The 20323-nt window shown below is 41.7% G+C and overlaps 1 protein-coding gene across 2 annotated transcripts in view; it reads right to left on the reverse strand.

Annotated features, from left to right (window-relative positions):
- The window catches only part of phyhiplb (phytanoyl-CoA 2-hydroxylase interacting protein-like b), a 21077-nt gene extending 3214 nt beyond the window's left edge, over positions 1-17863 (reverse strand). The window contains exons 1-4 of one of the 2 annotated variants that reach the window (XM_086171858.1): positions 17651-17863; positions 7295-7491; positions 4760-4934; positions 3892-4009 (exon numbers count right to left, since the gene is read on the reverse strand). In XM_086171858.1, the coding sequence (XP_086027984.1) occupies positions 3892-4009; positions 4760-4934; positions 7295-7491; positions 17651-17756 (596 nt within the window). In that variant the 5' untranslated portion in view covers positions 17757-17863. Of the gene's footprint in view, positions 1-3891; positions 4010-4759; positions 4935-7294; positions 7492-7997; positions 8122-17650 lie in introns of those variants that run through there. The other variant, XM_086171859.1, reaches the window with a different exon arrangement.
- Positions 17864-20323: the final 2460 nt, after the last annotated feature.

The raw sequence follows: 20323 nt of genomic DNA on the forward strand, positions 1-20323 counted from the left end.
AACCGGTTTTCCCCTTGTAGCTTCACGCCCAGCTCGTTCATGTGTGTCGGTATGTCCACAGTAAAGACTAAATCACAAAGCCAATCATTTAGCTCCAGAAATGAAAGAATCTCCTGTTTGAGCTCCCAAATTCACTGGTCCAATCATTCTATCATTCACGTCAAGTATGAGTTCTGTACCAATCTTTGGTGGGCCGGATTAAAAAGGCAAACGGGCCAGATGTGGCCCACGGGTCGTAGTTTGCCAGCCCCTGATATAAATCCTTGGAATTAATTTTGTCCTTTGTGTATAATAAACCTCTTTTCGATTAAATAACAAGCTGTTTTTTTTTTGTTTTTTTTTTAATTTTGCTTTTGGTCATGAGCAATGTTGTCAAAAATAAGAAAAAGGGCAACATTTTGGTGATGCCTGTAGGGAAAATGAGTCCAAATCAGGGGCGCCCAACATGTCGATCCCGATCTACTGGTCGATCGTAAAGGCAACGCGAGTTGCTCGTGGAGCCCCTCCTTTCAAATAATAATCCGTGCCACAAGGAAAAAAAAATAGAAATAAAAATTGGCTGTTAGGTTACGATTCATCCCCACTGTGCAATTGGCATGTTTGATTGACTTACAGTTCAGCCAATCCGAGATCTCAATCCACAAACTGTTCTGACATGTCTGAGGCTGGGCTACCTTTATTTTTTTTGTTGTTTTGTTTTGTTTTGGCTGGGCTACCTGTATGACTTGAGCCCATTTATTGCAAGAGGTCATCAGAGCAAGGCAATGGCCAAAAATGTAAACAACTGCATTATGCCATACATGTTCATGCTGTTATGCAAGGCAAACAATACATACTTTAAATATTAATTATACTTGGTTTGTGTATATTTGTATAATTGCATGTAAATATGTATACTAATGTATAAATATAAATATGTATATCATGAATATATATGATAAATATGTAGATAAATATGGATAAAATATATAGCACTTTTATTGCTGGTAGATCATTTTGACTTGGTCAATTTAAGAGTAGCTCGCAAGCAAAAAAGTGTGGGCACCCATGGTGTTACAAGTAAACAGGTATACAATTGAATTGTAATCAATAATAAATCATCAGTCAGATGATAAGAGGTTAGTTATCCGTTCCTGAACATCCGGTCTGGAAGTAACAAGAGAGAAAACGCAAATATTGGGGATTTCGGCTGAAGTAATCACATATTGACATTTGCAGAAGTTTCAATGTTGCCTTCCATCGCCTCATTAAATAAATATAGAACTGAGTCCCTTTACTGTTGAAAAAAAAATGTGATTAAACAACATATTGTAGAAGACAAATTTCCCTTTGCTCTCTGAATATGTGATAACATCAGCCAGTCTCATAAAGGAAAATTGTTCTTATGGTTAGAGCAAAATGCTTAAAACGAGGTTTTAACACTTACAGATGATCACAGACGATTATCGAATGCGCTGATTATATCTGAGGCGGGGGCCTATCTTGCCTCAAGAGTGAAAATGGAGGTCTGTGGCGCTAAATGTGAATGTAATTACACAGCTATTACATTGTATTATATGAATAATTGACATTGTATTGGTTTCATTAAGAAATGAATTAGCCTCCGACCGCCGGGCAGAGTAGAGCCAAACAAGGGTCACTGCTGCTACATCCCACCCTTTTTAGCTGAATTTTACAGAAGCACTTTCACAACATGGTCAGCAGTGTGGAGAAGTCTGACTGAACAACATTATCCTCTAAAAGCTCCGAACAAAAGAGTTCCACCCAAGCAGAGACTTTGAGGATGCGGGGGGGAGAGTTGCAAGGAAAGGACAACCTTATTACAGATGAGGGGGGAAAAAGAAGGAAAGTTGCATATATTATAAACTTAGCTGTACAAAAGCTGTGGTAAAAATGTTCTCAAAACAGCCTCAACCAGCTTCTGCCACCACAAGAACGATTATTTCCTTTTCTCGCCCTGCAACTGGCTGCTGTTTCCTGCTGAGTGCATGAAGCTTTGTCGCTCTGTCAGTCACAGGAGAGTGGAAAAAAAAAGCAAAATCTATAATTTGTTTACACTGATACATGCAAATGATGAATCTTCATGTTTATCATCAGAGCCGCAGCAAAAGCTGGACACATTAGTGTGATGATTAATGGATCCAATTATTTTGCTTTCAGCAGCTTGACTCGCTGGCTGAATCACCACTTTCTCTTCCTCTGAGGGGTAATACATTAAAAAAACATTGCATCGCCAAACAGCTATTTGCACACAGAAAGGCACCCGAATGTATGTACACGCGTGTGTGTGTGTGTGTACATAAATATATATTCATTAGTTTATTTAAATATGTATGTATGTATACATGTAAATATACATCTACAAGTACACATACTTATATTCACTAGTATATATATATATATATACCTCCATATATGTAATATATGTATGCATGTATGTATGAATATACATACACACATACATACATAAATACACACATAAATATGTATATTAAAAAATGTATAAATTACATTACAACCTACTATTTACACAAAGGCACCCAAATGTATGTTTGTGTATGTAGATGGATATATGTGCTTATACTGTATATATGTACATATGTATGTGTCTACATATATATGTATACATAATGTATGCATTCACTATATATATATATATGTATATGTATATATGTATATATATGTAAATATGCACTGCTCAAAAAAATAAAGGGAACACTCAAAAAACACATCCTAGATCTAAATGAATGAAAAATTCTTATGAAATACTTTGCTCTGTACACAGTTGAATGTGCTGACAACAAAATCACACAAAAATGATCAATGGAAATCAAATGTACTAACCCATGGAGGTCTGGACTAGGAATCACACTCAAAATTAAAGTGTAAAAACACACTCCAACATACTCCAACACACTCCAGCTGATCCAACTTTGATGTAATGTCCTTAAAACAAGTCAAAATGAATCTGTGTTGCTTCCTGAGTGGACACTATGATTTCACAGAAGTGTGATTGACTTGGAGTTACATTGTGTTGTTCAAGTGTTCCCTTTATTTTTTTGAGCAGTATATATATGTATATATATATATATAAATATATGTATACATAAACACACAGTGCCAGGTCAGACATATCTTATCGTAATACTTTCCTCCACTGTATGAGCAAGAATATAGGTCGAGGTCATATGATCATCGTGTCATAGCGCAGGTGTTCGAGGTCACGGGAGGGAGACAGATGGTCAAGAAAAAAAAATGGCTATGTTCAGCAAATTGCACACCGGGATCCGGATCCTTGCTTTCCTTTCTTTTCTTTTTTAAAGAGAAATTTACCTACATTTGCCCACATTCTCAATATAATTTGGTGAAATGACACTGGTCATTTGGCAGACACTAACACTAACTTTTTAATGGTAGCGAGTCAAAACAAGTCCATAAAAAGAAGAAAAGAGTCTTTTTTTTTATTATAATTACCAGTCGAGCATTTGAGAGGATGGTGGAGTAATACAAGTGCATCTGCTCCCACCAGAGGTCTGTTTTCAGGTTCATTGTGAGAATGTGCATTTAATGTGCGCTGCGATTTTAATCAGATTTTAATCGGCGTTCTGCGTCAGGACCGACACTGGACGATTACAGGGCCACATAGAGGCACATACATACAATGACAGGGTGAAGGATTCTTAACCCTTTCATTCACATGTTTTATATAGACATACAACCTTTCACCCTCTCATTCACAAACGTGGAGAATTTAGGGTCTCCAATCAACCAACTGCATGTTTTTTGGACAGTGAAACCCGGGACAATCCTTGCTTTCTGGTTTTCATATTTTATCAATTTCAAAAACGGCTCTGGTCTGTTTTTCTTTAGGTTAGGCCTTGGGCTGCTTACCTGGCGTGATCGAAGTACTCCTTATTCTGGTTTCTGTAGAAGACGGAGAAACGCAGCATCCGACCGGCGATCACCTCCGCCTTTTCCAGCAGCTGGTTTAGATGCACCGTGGAATAATCTAGAGAAAAAACACACACACACAAAACATATCATGACGCAGGAAAGAACCGAAGAATGACCCGTGCATCAGCGCTGCAGGATCTCGAGCCCCTTCCCTCGGCCTGACTCATCCATATTAATGGCGTGGAGTGACTCAGCATTCAGATCGTTTTCCGCTCCCCATCTTCCCCACCTTTTTTTATATGTCGACAGAAATTGGGTTTCCCGTGCGCGGGACGGACATCCGAATTGCCGATGCATTTCTAAGCCTCCTCAGTAATCGGTCGAAGGTGATTGTCAATAGACGCCGATTTCGGGCGAAGCACCTCAACGGACACACGGTGGCACCGCTGTGCAGAATAGCTTCTCACCATCACAGTCAGGGACAGCGATCGTGGCGGGACGGGAAAAGACAATGATTCATTTGAAACAGTTTTTGCCTCGGAACATAAATCCACCCCTCTCACACACACTCTCCCCACCCCACCTTGCGGCGTTGAACTGGGTGACCTATGCAATGGATGAAAAACAAGCCCAGCTTCCCCTTTACTCCTTCAATCCCTTCCGTCCAGCTTCTCACCCCAAATCTCTCTCACTCACTCACTCACTCACTCACTCACTCACTCACTCACTCACTCACTCACTCACTCACTCACTCACTCACTCTATTGTCCTTTCAGTAGGTCAAACATGCAGCCAAACCCGAGCAGTGATGCAATGCATCCCGGGCACAATCACGCTCACCCGCTGTAAGCTCCTTATTACTCACCGGCGGTGCAGAACTCGATGATTTCACTCCACTCAGACACGGCGTAGTCCCCGTCGGCCTGCTTGGATGCGGTCTGGACCGCCACGGTGTACTCCGTGCGTGGGCTAAGGAACCAGTGACCTCGAACCGTCATGGGCAGAGGCACTGCCTTGGCCACCAGCTTGGTCGGAACATCCTGGCAGGGGAACACAATGACATTAAATCCACATCACAGATTCTAAAAAATTCTCCTGCATGCACCCTCATCCCGTGATGTCTCAGTGGCTTATTACATGAACCTTTGTGGAGCCACGACTGGAGCCAGCTGGCCTGTTAGGTAATATAAGCGAATACTAAGGGCACCGTGGCCTCCCAGAGCTGCCACGAAATCAGGAAAAAAAATGACATTAACACTAGTCAATTAACTGATTAACTACTTAATCCACTAATTAACTTGTCTCTTAAAGTGGAAAAGCTCACATTAATTCAAATGTAAATCAATATGTGATTAATAATACTACAAATGATAATTCCAAATAAGCGCCCCCCACTGATTTATTGGACCAAAGGGGCAAATTTATTGATGTGACCCCTTGTTTGTGTATTTGCTTACAATATATAATACATTCCTATGTTAATAATTTATAGCTATCATTGTTATAATATAAAAATATACTATTACTAATCATATATTTGCAGGATTTTTATTTTTGTGGTAAGGAGATATAATTTGTATGTCAGATATTTTTGTAATTTATTAAGCATGTAAATTGGGCGACATGTTGAAGGAAAAGGTAAAAACAATGCTGTTCGATTTCTTTTGGGAGCGTGTCGAAATCGTCAAGAGAGGGGGTGCGTTTTATAAATATGTATAGGCCATTTATCCGCAAGCACCATCCATGCATGCAAGCTATCAGCAAAGGTTGCTCACACTGTAATATAGTGTGGAAAGAGTGCGCGCAATCAGCTTAACAGCTTCCAGGGAGCGAGCACAGTAGATGATGAAGAGGGCTGATGAAACAAGTCTGTAAGATTACTAAACCAATTCTCCTTGCTGGCCACTGCGGGGTCCAAGCTGCCCCCTGTTTCAATTATTTTCAGAGAGGGAGGTTGTGATATTAGCCGATTAAGATATGGATAGGAAAGGTATTGGTTTCTAAGCATGAAAATGGCAAAATCAAATCAAAATAGAGGGGTAATTTTACATGTTATCAATCGATGCCTGTGTTAAAAAAAAAGAGGAAAATGTACGTCATTAAGAATCTCAGATGAGATTCATTTGCAATTTGACCTTGGTATTCTTTTAGACATCAGATATTATGCACCGATTTAGCAATGTATTCCTTCATCTTGATACCCATTTTTCTTCAGACAAGCAAGAGCAGCTCAAAATCTGCAGGCAAGACTGCGGCATTACCAGTATTTACTATAATACTTAATTTTATTTTATTTTATTATAATGATTTATATTGTGATTAACACACAATCATTATGATGTCTTTGTTCTCAATCTTTAAAAAATGCATTTTTCCTGATCGCATGTGCAGCCAAGACTGCTACATTGCCGGTATTTATGATAATATTTTATTTTATTTTATTTCATTAAAATAATTTATACTGTGATTAACACACAATCATTATGATGTCTTTGTTCTCCATCTTTAAAAAATGCATTTTTCATGATCGCATGTGCAGCTAAGACTGCTACATTGCCTGTATTTATGATAATATTTGATTTAATTTTATTTCATTATAATAATTTATACTGTGATTAACACACAATCATTATGATGTCTTTGTTCTCCATCTTTAAAAAAAATGCATTTACCAAGGTCATCGCATGTGCAAGCAAGACTGCTTCATTGTCAGTATTTATTATAATATTTTATTTTATTTTATTCTAATAATTTATATTATGATTAACACACAATCATTATGATGTCTTTGTTCTCCATCTTTAAAAAATGCATTTTTCATGATCGCATGTGCAGCTAAGACTGCTACATTGCCTGTATTTATGATAATATTTGATTTAATTTTATTTCATTATAATAATTTATACTGTGATTAACACACAATCATTATGATGTCTTTGTTCTCCATCTTTAAAAAAATGCATTTACCAAGGTCATCGCATGTGCAAGCAAGACTGCTTCATTGCCAGTATTTATTATAATATTTTTTTTTATTTTATTCTAATAATTTATATTATGATTAACACACAATCATTATGATGTCTTTGTTCTCCATCTTTAAAAAATGCATTTTTCATCATCGCATGTGCAAGCAAGACTGCTTCATTGCCAGTATTTATTATAATATTTTATTTGATTTTATTATAATAATTTATATTGTGATTAACACACAATCATTATGATGTCTTTGTTCTCCATCTTTAAAAAAATGCATTTTTCCTGATCGCATGTTCAGCAAAGACTGCTACATTGCCAGTATTTATTATAATATTATAAAAGCGTGTACCGTGTGTACCGTGAAAAGCGCTATACAAATCGTATGTATTATTATAATACAATATTATAATATATAATATCAAACCTTGTGTTTGAACTTGTTGGAGTTTTTGTTCTCCTTCTTGTTCAGGTCAATGAAATAATGTGTGATGCGCTCCTTGCCGCGTTGCTCCATGTCCCAGCAGATCTTGAAGGAGTCACAGGTGATGTTGCTGATCTTGATGTTCTGAGGAACGGGGAGCTCCTCCATCTCGGAGATACTGCCTTCCTGGGATTTATTCCCTGCGAAAAAAGATAAGTGTTTAGGGCGATACGACCAAAGAGAAGATTTATGAATTTAGTGAGAGAAGATAGGAGGATACAGAGAATAGGGTTAGATAAAGAAGGTCGATTCGCTGTGGCGACCCCTGAGGGGAAAGCCGAAAGGAAAAGAAGAATATGTGTTAAATACATTTATTTCCTTTTTCATCAACCTCTCTTCCCATATTACCTTTATTTTTTTACATTATTTTTCAGATAGTATCCTCAGTTAGCCACATACAGTAATAAACCGCCATAACAGAGGCACAGATAGCTGAATGCACAAGTGAACAGCACATATGTTGCCATAGAAACACATCAGCCCTCCAAGTCACACACACACACACACACACACACACACACACACACAAGCACACCTATCTACTTTTCAGAGGACACATAGCATTAAATATTTCAAACACCAATGATTAAATCTCATCTCCTGTCAGCAGCATGAGATCCGCGTGAGTAAAATCAAAGAACGAAACCTGAGGCTGGACGACCGGCTTTTCGTTAAGGCCTGTAAACAAGAGCAAGAGAGGATGACAGAAATGCATCTGTTCTTCATCTCGCTTGATGAGCAAGCCTTGAATGAACAGCTGTGTCTGGGATCCCATGAAATAAAAAAAAATAAAAAAAATTGTAAAACTCTGTGAACTGCATCTGTTGGGATCGCCCGAACAATGCAACTCATAGGTAGGCGTAGAGACCCGAGTGCGGGCGCCAGGTCAGTGAAAATGCCAAAACATGGCTGAATGAGTCCTTTTGTAGAATGGGGGATGAATATAGATTTTGCGTCAGACTTGGTTTTGCCCACTTGGCATGGCAACAATGTGTTTTCTGTGCGCTCCCGGGGATCTAAACACAATATACAAGAATGCAGATTTTTTGTTTTGTTTTTGTTTTTTTGGAGTGGTACGCAACGTGACAGCACTCCATAGAGAGTAAACAATAGCAGGAGCGGTGAAGCGTGGCACATCCATCTCCGCTCGCCCACCAAGAGGGGTTAGATAAAAGAGTAATCTCATAATTGGACTCTCCTGTCTACACACACATACCAACACAAAACAATGGAGCATTTGTAGATTAATTTTTTCGGAAAATGGCCGTTCGGGAAGTAATGTATGTCCGACATGCAAACAGTCGAGCGGTGCAATTTCCACTTGACTCAGCTATTTTATTTATCCAAGCGTGGGTTTTCGCGTAAATAAAGCTGTCGGAAATATTCCCACCGGCACTAAGTTGACCTTATTTTCTCTTAAACACCACTAGCTGTTTATCAACAACATCGTAGGTGCTTCCAGGCGGACATGTTGCTCTCAACACCCTCGAACCCCGAGGAATGTTCGTGAAGAAAAATGAGCTTTCAGTCATACAACAGCCAAATGTTGATGCAGATGCACATAAAGCACACCACTTAAAAATAGATTTAATGAATTATGTGCACGTCGTTTAGTGTGCAAAACCATAAATAGGATGGGGTTTACATCTTCAGCCATATTGAAAAATTCATACTGGTTCTTTTCTTCGCCTGTGCTTCGATAAATGAATATATTGTTTCATCGCTGACGTGCATTAAAAGCTCAACATTATCACTAAAATAACGTTTTTTCGACAACCAGGAAACGGCTTTCCAGCTGTGCGATGGAAGCGTGGACATTTCATAATCGTGCAACGTCACACCTGCAGCCAGTGCAAGTTCTTTCATCTCGTGTTTTCCTAGGTTATTATTTCATCCCTTTCCCAAAGCTCCACATCCTGTCTGCTTCCTCTCCCCACGTAGCTGTTTTCCCCTCCTACCCCGATCCTGAGCAGCTCCACACGTGCCCGATTTCCCCCATCCGCCTCGCGTATCTAATCGTCTTTGCGGCCTTTGCCTCTTGTGTCAAGCGTTCTTGACTCGTCTCCGTCAACGGCCTGGTTCGTACTTTCCCCCTTTTTTTGGACTCTTACCTGTTTGCTGACTTTTTATTTCTTCCAGAGCCACGCAGTCGATCTTAAGGTCAACCTGTCGCTCTCTGAGTCTTATTTTTGAGCTCCTGATCCCAGTCTTGTATTTAACCCTCCCGGGTGTGATCCGTAAAATCTCCAGTCCCAAACAGTGATAGCAGGACGCTCTAGACAAAGCCTTAGAGATGTTACATGAATGAAATAGATTTAGAGGGGAAATGATCCAAGGCTGAAATTGAGCAACTGCACCAACAGCCGCCGAGCTATGACATCATGCTCTATAATGTGTGACATCACAGTGTGACCTCATGAGGGAAAAAAAACACGGCATCTCGGACAGCGTGGTGTCATCTTGTGACAGATGGCAGCTGCCGAGCCGTCGGTAGCTGTGAAACGTCACCGCGGCTGTGAGAAACAGCAAAGAGGATGGATGATTGGACCAATCAAAGGAAGCGTGGTTTAAAATCCAACATGGCCGCAGTTGGATTCGGCGGTGGATGTCCACACACCTCGCAGCTTGACAGCGACAACGTCAGCTGCTGTCACACCTCCCTGGGGAGGGAGTGAGGATTCACAGTTAGAAGTCACAGTCAGTGACAAAAAAAATAAAATAAAAACAATTTTGTAAATAAAGTGATGAAATTAGCATTAAAAACCGCATTGCCATATCCAGACAATGCTAGATGGTTGAAAATGTGAAATGTATATTTAGCCTAAGGAAAACTGGCCTTGAAAGACAACTTTAAATGAGTTGTGTTGAACTGAATTTGAAATTAATTACAATATTTCATGCTTGCTGATGGAGGGGGGGGTTATTTTGACGTACCTCCAAGTTATCACACTATTTTTGTCTAAGTTGCTTTCCAGGTACACTGGAGACATTGAATTCTCCAGGCGTGTGAATGAAAGAGTGAATGGTTGCATGTTTCTATATGTGGCCCTGTGATTGGCTGGCGACTGCGCCGGCCCCGGGTGAACCCCGCCTCCCTCTCAGTGACAGCTGGGATGGACCCCCCCTCCCCGAGTCACACTGCGTCACCTGCGTCTCAAACCCAAACCTTCAGATTACGAGACGCTAACCCTAACCCTTGCATCATAATCCGATCTGAATGTTGTCAAACTGCATACGAATCACTCTTCAAGCCAACGCTCCTCACAAAGCGGCGATGATATAAATAAATAAGTCCCGATTGGAGATTTATGTTGCTCGGCATCCGCGGAGCTGCACTGTGACCAGCTTCGAGGGCCGCAGTGTTCTCAAAGCCATCTGTCAAATCCGTCGCTCCTTCCCCCCCCCCTCCGCCACCTTCGCCTCTCATTCCTCTCAGCCCCGTCCATCAAGTACGGTCGTCCTTCAAAAAGCCAAACACGCATTCGATCCGCCCTTCACCCCCGCAAAAATACTTCTCCTGTGTTTCACCCTCTGTTTCTTAAAATCGAAGAGCGGAAGGAGATCCCCTTGCAGGTTTTCTGCATTCCTCGCCACTGCAGATTCAGCTCCTGGTTAAATTTCCTGATTAACCTGCATACACAGGCTAAATGGAAAATAAATGTACTCAGACGTCTGTGCGAAACCAAAATACAGAAAAAATATTCATGTTTTAAATCATAAGTATATTCATTCCAACATTCTGTCACTTAAAAAGTACCTTTTAAATTGATTTTTAGTTCATTCTTGGTTTTTTTTGTCATTTTTTGAAACATTTTTTTTTAGGAAGTTTCAAGTTTCTTCTTAGATTATAAATTGCAGAACAACTCATAATTTTGAGCAGTGAAGTAAATAATAATCTTAATGCATTGCATAAGAGCAGAATTATTATATAAGAATTTTCATTTTCAAGATGACAGCAAGACACTCTCAAATATGTAATGATGGATTCACCAGACCTATAAATGGATCCAGACTTAAAACAATTTACCATTCCAGTGAAAATAAACATAAAACTGGGACCTGGATATTTCCATAACACCGGGACCTTACTGACGCGCGCAGCACAGGATTTGCGGCACCGCGAATCCCCGTGAGACTTTCCGAGAGCGCGGATGAAAGATGGAGGGGCAAAACCCTGAGCGGCTTGAAGGTCAGACGTTAAGGAAGAAAAGTAAAAAACGTTTACGTGCACACACGGGAGGCCGAAACCCTCCCTCCAAAGACATTTTCAAACACGTTCTCTCTCTCTCTGTGACTACTGCTGTACCAAATACCAAGTATTGTTCCATTTACTATTTCAATATGAAATCTGTCGAATTGCTCTGGGTAATTTATACACTGGAGAGCCTTGAACTTCGGTGAGGTTGATTCGGCTTCAACATCACAATCCGGCGGAATTAAAACGCTTTTGGAGCCCGTGCTAAGTGGCTTATTCAAACTGAGCATCCTGAACGTGTGAACTTTGGGTTCATAGTGACATTAGACCCAATGGATGTCAGATCGTTTGCATCGCAACACAGGAATTAAGACATCAATTCAACCGACCGTGCTGCACATCGGCCTTTCGTTCGGACGCCGGTGATGTGCCCGCTCGGGTCACCGGTGAAGGTTGCATTGGTTCAAGGCGGCTGCGGAATCTCCCCCCCTGCCCCGGTGTTACTAAGCAACAGCATAAACTAGCACGGAGCAGGTGATTTATCGGAACTTGGAATGACCAAATCAAGAAATAACATCATCGCATTGGTTAGCGCTTCTCGCCTTACAGCAGAGGTGCCCAGTATGTCGATTGCGATCTACTGGTCGATCGCAAAGATAGTGTGGGTAGATCACACGGTATTAAAAAAAAGAGACGTCAGCCTGTCATCCATCCTCACTATGACATTTGTCACTTCATTGAACGTACAGGGCAGCCAGTCTGACATCTGACCTTTTCTGACACATGGGTCACTGCACATACACATATCATGGTGCTAAGTGATGCAAACTTCTAGCAAGCGAATGAGTTACCTAGTTATCCTCCAATTGATTTCTTTTAAACCTAAGAAAGGGCATTAAAATGAGTGGGGGAGCTGGACCAAGTAAGAAGCCCAAAACTTACCACTTCCATAAGGAGGACTTTTTTTTACTGGCATTTTCAAAGTGCATTTGCCTCATTTGCCAGTCTACTATCGCTATACCAAAAGGCAAATGTGGAGCGGTATTGTCGGACAGTTCATAAAAATTATGATGATCATTTGGAAGTGTGCTTGAGGCTGGCTATCAGTAGCTACTGTCCGGGCTATACATCACTGCCTGATTCTATTCAGTGCAAGTCATGAGAGTAAGATAATGACAAAAAATGTACAGAGTTGTATTGTGCAATATGGGTTCATGCAAGGTACACCAACATATATTGTACATGTAAATATTTCTAGGATAATTTTGACTTGGACATTTTATAAGTAGCTCGCATGCTGTGAATGAATGATTGGCGACTGGTCACCCCGCCTCTTGCCAAATGACAAACTGTGAGCAGTAAAAACTGCATGGATAATGAATGAATAGAATAGAATAGAATAGAATAGAATAGAATAGAATAGAATAGAATAGAATAGAATAGAATATTCCTTCGATCATTCCACTGTAGAGAAATTTCATTTTCAAACCCAGCAGGAGGTTGATAGTGTTGTAGATAGGTAGATACTAATAATCTGCAGCAATCACATATATAAATATCAAAAGAAATCTAAAAATATACAACAAGTTAAAAAAAGATAAAGAATTTAAACAATATCTAATCAGTATGAGTGAGAATGAGTTTTGTAGTAAAAGCGATAATGGAAATGACATGGGCAACAATATCTTTATGTGTCATCTCAAATGGGATTGCGTTTAAATTGTGTCTTTTCCAGTTAAAAGTGTCCGTGTTTGTTTATTTACTATGTCTACGAGAGCACAAGTGGGCGCTCCACTCAGACAAGCCTCCTACTTCTTCAGTCACAGTGCCACGTCTGAGCTCCAGACACTCCACGCACCGATGCGCTCCGGCTTCTGAAAATCGCCTTTGTTTCTATCAACGTGCGGGCTGGACTGACAAACGGACGCTGTATGGAAGTGAAAGGAGCCACCGACAGGAAAAGCAAATTCAAAGTCAAAGTCAGCTTTATTGTCAAATTTCTCCGCATGTACTGGACATACGGAGGAATCCAGAAGATGTTTCTCACAATCCCAAAATGACATGAAATTAACATTACATTGACTGTTACATTAACAGTAAACACGTAAAACTTTGAGGTAAAGTTACTGTAGTTACTGCTAACAGTTAAGACAATTCATATTTCATTATATTTCTTATTCTTCCTCCTTTCTACTATTATCTATTACTGTTATGTTTTTTTACTTGAAACTCTGGCACAACAATTTCCTTCAGGATTAATAAAGTTGTTCTCATCTCATCTCATCTCTCATAAAGCATCAAGGGGCATTACAATTTCTACCTTTTAAAAAAGGTGTTCAGATCTGCAACTTGATAAACTTCCAGATACATTTCGTGTGTATTTATGTTTTTTATCATCTTCTTTGAGTTCCACAGTCTGCAGGATTATTGGTCAGAGTCTATTTATAAAGCACCAAATCACAACACAGTTGCCTCATGACACTTTCCATGTGGAAGATCTGGACCAGACTCTTTAAAATGATTTACTGAAACCCGACGTCCCCCGACAAGCCAGCCGATGGCGCTGGCGGCGAGGAAACACTTCCTTTTACCAGTGCAGTAAGATCTGAGCTCAATGCGGGCGGCCTTCCGCCTTGACCGGCCGGGTAGTGTGGCGAAAGCAGTAGTGTCAAAGAGACCAATACTACAAGTAGTGCTAAAATGGTCTTAGCTGCAATGATACAATAATGCATTTAATATTTAATAGTCATAAAAGAATGCTGCGTGTGGCTGCAGTAGCTTAAAACCACACACCCTGGTAACCTGCAGAATATGAGAGAGCCCAGGGACACACAGGATTACTATCATGCATCAATGAAGGGCCTGTAAGTGCAGACGGGGTTGGACGAGTGGGAGGAACGAGAGAGATGCATCATGGGACATCCCTCAGCAGAGTCAGAATGAACGATTTGCGTACATGAATAAATACGAAGAAAGTTCTGAACCGATGAATACAGTAGTCGCTCGCAGTAAACACATTATGCACTGTTAGGTGGATGCGTAATATGTATTTGTGTCGCCAGCATCGTCATGCCACACAACTGTTGATAGAAACCGCCGCCAAACCTAAATGCCACTTTACTCATATGATGCTGTAAGTCATACGGTCGGCTTGTTGCTGCCGGTCCGTACCGAGGACACAACAGAGACATCCTGTGACGGGAGGCATTGGAGGAATATTCTGGATGCAGCCTAATTCAGATGCAGCGAGAGCTTCACTTAAGACAACGGTGGTGCTTCGGACCAAATCATAACAACAGCAGGCACTTTGAATGAAAATGTAATTCTCTGATGTTTATGGGGTGTAATAGTTATCATAAGCATTTTTTTTTCATTGCAATTAGATGAGCGGTAATTACAGAGCACAGCTGATGTCAAGGTCACTATGCTCAATGCAAATTCTTAATGTCAGAACAGTAAAATACAAAAAGGCTATGAAAAACAGTGAAGTTTCCTCTGCAGAATGATTTGTGTTGTGCAATGGTGTTGCAGCTATCTGTCACACACACACACACACACACACACACACACACACACACACACACACACACACACACACGCAGCCAGACATATGGTGTCACAGCCGGAGTTGCAGCATTTTTGGACGGAGAGATGCAGTACATACAGTGCTTGGTTGCATAAATGGCAGACATTTGTCAGTTGCCACAACAACAACCACAACGACAAAAAAAAAAAAAAAAAACACCATATCTGACATCTAGTGGGCATTTCATGAGTAGATGTAAGCACTTTTCGAAAAGGTCAAAATTAAAATAATAGTCTCAGCTCGGTGACAAAGCTCCGGAAACTTCAGAACCACCACTAGAAAAAGGTAATATTCGATTTTCGTGTAGCAAACTTAAAAAAAAAAAAAAAAAGGTTAGCAGCTCATTCATGTCTAAATGTTGCTGGCAAACTAAACCATTCCGGTTGTCATCCCTCCCTCAAAACACAGGGTTCACACAGACACAATTTGTATCCCACTGTTTCCTTTGTGCATTGAAATGCTCCAACAGACCAACAGTGTGTGCATGTGCGTGTGCGTGTGCATGTGCCTATGTGTGTATGTGTGTGTGTTTTCTTGCAACAGACAGTAGGCCTTGTGAAAGCTGCCTGCATTTCCACTGCTGGGTCAGCATAGGCACATAAGCCTCTCATGCTGCCAATTAAATATTAATGGATTTGGGAGATAAATTTAGAATGCCATGAGGTACTGAAATGAATACAGTCCTGTGGAAGAAAAAAAAATCTCTGCATTGGGGTAAAAAATGAAACTGTCAATTTCCAAGACAGCCAATGGATAACTTCTACACAAGGGTGTGTGGTGGGAGAAATGTAAAATCGCCAATTTTATCTGATGGGCACTTAAATGAGAAAGGCTCTGAACAGTGACGAGGGGAAACACAATTTCAAAAGTAACTTGGGACCGGGCTGAACTCTATTGTGTCTGGTATCAGAAAAGTGAAATATAATTGAACCAACATCTGGGCGAAATGAAATGAGTTTTTTTAAAGTCAGTTGAAGCAAAATGTGCCAAGATATCATAACAGACGTAATGTTTTGACCCGATATTTCTAGATCTAAGGAAGAGTGCATGTTTGCACCAGCCGTATCACAGTCACTGTTGCATATTTGTTTGCGCGACCTGCATTCTGTGTGAATGGACTGTGTCTCTTATTCACAGTGTTCACCCAGAAGATGGAAAATAGAGACACAGATTATTGTGGATTATTGTTGGACTTTGGAGGATTTCTAGATGCTGCTCCACCGCCGACTGTTGTGCAGAGACCAAACACAGCGACTGTGTTTCTCCATAAACAGAGTATGTGGGTGTCTCAAGGACACAGAGGCACTATTTACACTCAGTAAACTAGTTGGTAAATAGGAAAGAGGATCATATCTCAGGGTTATGAAAAAAAAAGCTGCTGGTTCACCTGCATCACAGGCTGAAGAGTAAGCACACTCCAAACCAATACCATTATTAAAATTGCAGCTTTAGAGTCGGGCCGGGAGAAACACTAAGAGGATATAAAACCTCATCCGGCTGGATGCTGTTACCAAGAGCAGCTCCAGCAGATGAGGAAAATAAGGCAAGAGTGACATAATGACTGCACTGTGCTGGAGGGGGGAAGAAAGGGAGGGGGTCCCTTTCGAGCCTCGTTGAAGATGTACCATTGACTCCAGGATAGGTGGTGCATTAACCAACCATCACTAAATGGCCATTCACATTGAAAGAAAGAGAGAGAGGGAGAGAGGGAGAGAGAGGGGGATGTGATCTCGTTTCCATGGATGCGTCCGAAATTCACATTAAAACAAAAGGACTTCATGTTGTCATGTTGTGTGCAATTGGTTCGGATGCAAGTGCTGGGCGTGCACCGCCCGTGCACACATGTGGGTGCAGCGCCATGTTTGAGCCTCGTTTTAAGTCTCTTTCCGATGATGATGACTTGCTGTTTTCTCCGCCGGGAGAAAAAAAAAGCCACCGCACGTCAATGCCGAGGACGGGCAGAGAGGGGCAACTGGGATTTATTATTATTATTATTATTATCATCATCATTATCATCACCTCCATCCAAAAAAAAAAACAAAAAAAACTTTTAAAGTATCTTTATCCCCAAGATGGTTCTTGCAGCAAATTGAAAAAAGAAGGATTATTGAAAAAAAAAAAAAACGGGTGCTGTGGTTTTATAAAATGAGCCAAATTACGCAGCGGCGGTTGGAGGCGGGGTGGCCGGCGGCCTCTGTCCGCCGCTGTGGTGCTGAAACGGGCGCTTTGTGCCCGCCAGCCCGGCCTCTCCTCCTTATCGATGGACAAAAAAAACCCCGCTGTCACAGGAGGGGAGGGAGAAAAGATGAGAAAGGTGGGGGAGAGGAGGAACACTCTGCTATTCCACACACGCACCAGCGCGCCATCCATCCATCCATCCATCCATCCATCCATTCACCCGACTTTTATTCCCTTCGAATGCACAAAGAGAAGGGAGTCGCTCCACACTGCAGAATTAATAAAAATAAAGAAAATGTCCAAAAAAAATGGCCTTTCCATTCACACAATAGGTTCTTACCGTCCCGCTCGCAGAGCTGTATGGCGTCCAGGCTCAGGTCCTTGATCATCCCCTCGCAGGGGCTCAGCGGGCTGCCGAGGCTGTGCGCCAACCCGGGGACCTCCATGTCTGGCTCTGCGGTGCTACGGAGGGACCGGGGCGCCGTGCACGACCGTCGAGCGCGGAGAGCGCAAAGAGAAGGGAGAAAAGGAAGAAAAAGCAGTCCCTCCCCCCACCCCTCCAACCCCCCCTCTCACCTCCTCCACACACACACGCACTCACTCACACACACACCACCCGCCCCGTCGCGCACGGCTCTCCCGTTTCCTGGCTGGAAGGCGCGTCAGCACGGACGCGGACGAGGACGCGGATGCGCCTTCCCTTCCGTTCGCCGGCGTGAGAGGACGCGAACTCCCACTACCCACCCTCCCGCCATCCCACGCATGATCGGCTCCTATACACGACACCCCGTTGCCTTTCACCCACGGTTCCCGTGGAGCCACAAGTGTGTGCGCGCTTGTGTGAGCGTGTACGTGTGCGTGTCGCTCGACACGAATAGTTCAGAGGATTAGTGCCGCAATTTGAAGGGTTTCTTATATAACCAGATTACCCCCCCCCCTCACACACACACACACACACACACACTTTATTCCGCGTGGACGTCACGCCGCCGTGCGTCCTCTCCTTATTCGGGGACGCGCGGCCCCGTGTCCGCCGCGGGGGCGCAGGTGCAAGAGCTCCACACCATAATAAGAAGAGGGGGAGGGTTAGGGGGGTGTTGATGGATAGAGGTGACCATTACGGAGACTGAGTTTCATTAAAAATGGTTTAATCAGCTGTGCGTGCTTGTGTGTGTGTGTGTGTGTGTGTGTGTGTGTGTGTGCGAGTAACCCCCCCCCCTCCCCGGGGGATCTTATTGTATAAACACGCACCACGTGGGGGGTGGGGAGGCTGTTTTTTTTTGTGCCAAGATGTCACCCTCCCAGGTGGTACAAAAATATTGCCAATCGATATTAAAAAAAATCATCTAGGAAATTGTTTTTTTTTTTTAATTTGATTGGGGATTCATCTGATGAGAAGTGTTGGGTGAGCGTGGTGGATTCTTCATGCGCTTATCAGTGGCTCACAGATGGGGGTGGATTTGGGAGGGGGTGTTACCAGGGTGCAAAAGGTCAAGTGTGTGATAAGCTGTGTCTGAACGCCAAACTGAACGGGACTTCCGGCACCCCCATCCCCCCTTTAACCGATGTCACTTCCTGTTTGTTCTTCGTCCGCCTCCATTCGGACGCGGGCGAAGAGGAGATTCCGCAGCTTCGCCCGACGGGGCGCCCTGAGTCATACTGTTGAATAAGACCTGGCTACGGGTGAAGCCGCGGGCCGCAGTTTGGGGAGACCAGAGATGCTTGGCCTATGTTTCATCACAGACTCTTTTATGACTAAGAATTCTTTACCCCAACTCTTCTTCAAGTCAAGGTTTCTCGAGGAGGTCATTCACGCTTTCCAGACCCTGAAAGGCTTGAAACTATTTCTGAATTTTAAGAGTTTTCGAAGTGGAAAACCTCCCCGTGGCCACATTTCCCCTCGATATTTAAGCTTGCTTTACATCGACGAGGTTCCCGGTTGGATTCACGGTGAATGAAACAGTGAATGTTCGTATGTCTCTATAGGATGTGTGAATGAGAGAGTCAAAGGTTGTATGTCTTTTTACGTGAATGAGAGGGTGAACGGTCATATGTTTGTATAATATATGTGAACGAAGGAGTAAATGGTTACCAGTGGTTGGCAACCTTAACCACTCAGAGACATTTTGAGCCGTTTTCCCACAGTAAAGAAAACAACAGGAGCCACACAGCCCTTTTGAAATTAAATAGGAGTTAAAACGGCATATAACATTATTTTTTTGCCTTTATGCTATGTATAAACAAAATATGTGTTGCATTTTTTTTAAATCAATGACCTGCAGAGAAAATGCAATTTGATTTCTGCATGCAACAAAACATTTTAACTCCAAAAAAAAAAAGAAAAAAAGACATTGGGTTGAAGGTTACTTTTAAGCAAAATACCCAATGTCTATTTAAGTCCTTTGTGTATTTATGGAAAAAAAAGCCTAACTTAAGTTAACCACCGGCAGCAAGCAAACCAAAAATGCCGTCCTCTCTTTGTGCTGTCATCCTTTCACTGATGCGTGCACTCAATTATCAAAAGCGACGTTACATGTTACAAGATTGCCATAATCAAATGTAAAATGATATTTTGAAAATGAAGGACCTAAAATAAAATACATTTGAATTAAATACCCATTAATTATTTTCTAAAGCCACAGGGAGTATCACAGGGATCAAAGAACCACGGGTTGCCTGCCAGCCCATGGAATAGACTGTGTACGATATGAAAATTAGTGGGTGAACGTCAGGTCTCTTTATATGTAGATATATATGTTTGATTACATGAGAATGTGAGAGTGAACGGTTGATTTTCTCCATATGATGTGGGAATGAGAAGTTGAATGGTCATTTGGTTCTATAAGGGATTGATTACATGAATGGTTACATGTCTAGAAGGCTAACAAATCACAGTGAATGGTTGTATTTCTATGCAGTATGTGACGTGTGAATGAAAGGGTGAACTGTTATATGTCTATACACAGTATATGAATGAGAGTTGATGGTTGTGTCTATATAAATATGATGTGCG

The sequence above is a fragment of the Fistularia commersonii genome, chromosome 2 (assembly GCF_037954325.1).
Source record: "Fistularia commersonii isolate RoL2024-O1a breed Wild chromosome 2, RoL_Fcom_v1.0, whole genome shotgun sequence".
In the NCBI taxonomy this organism is placed as follows: Eukaryota; Metazoa; Chordata; class Actinopteri; order Syngnathiformes; family Fistulariidae; genus Fistularia; species Fistularia commersonii.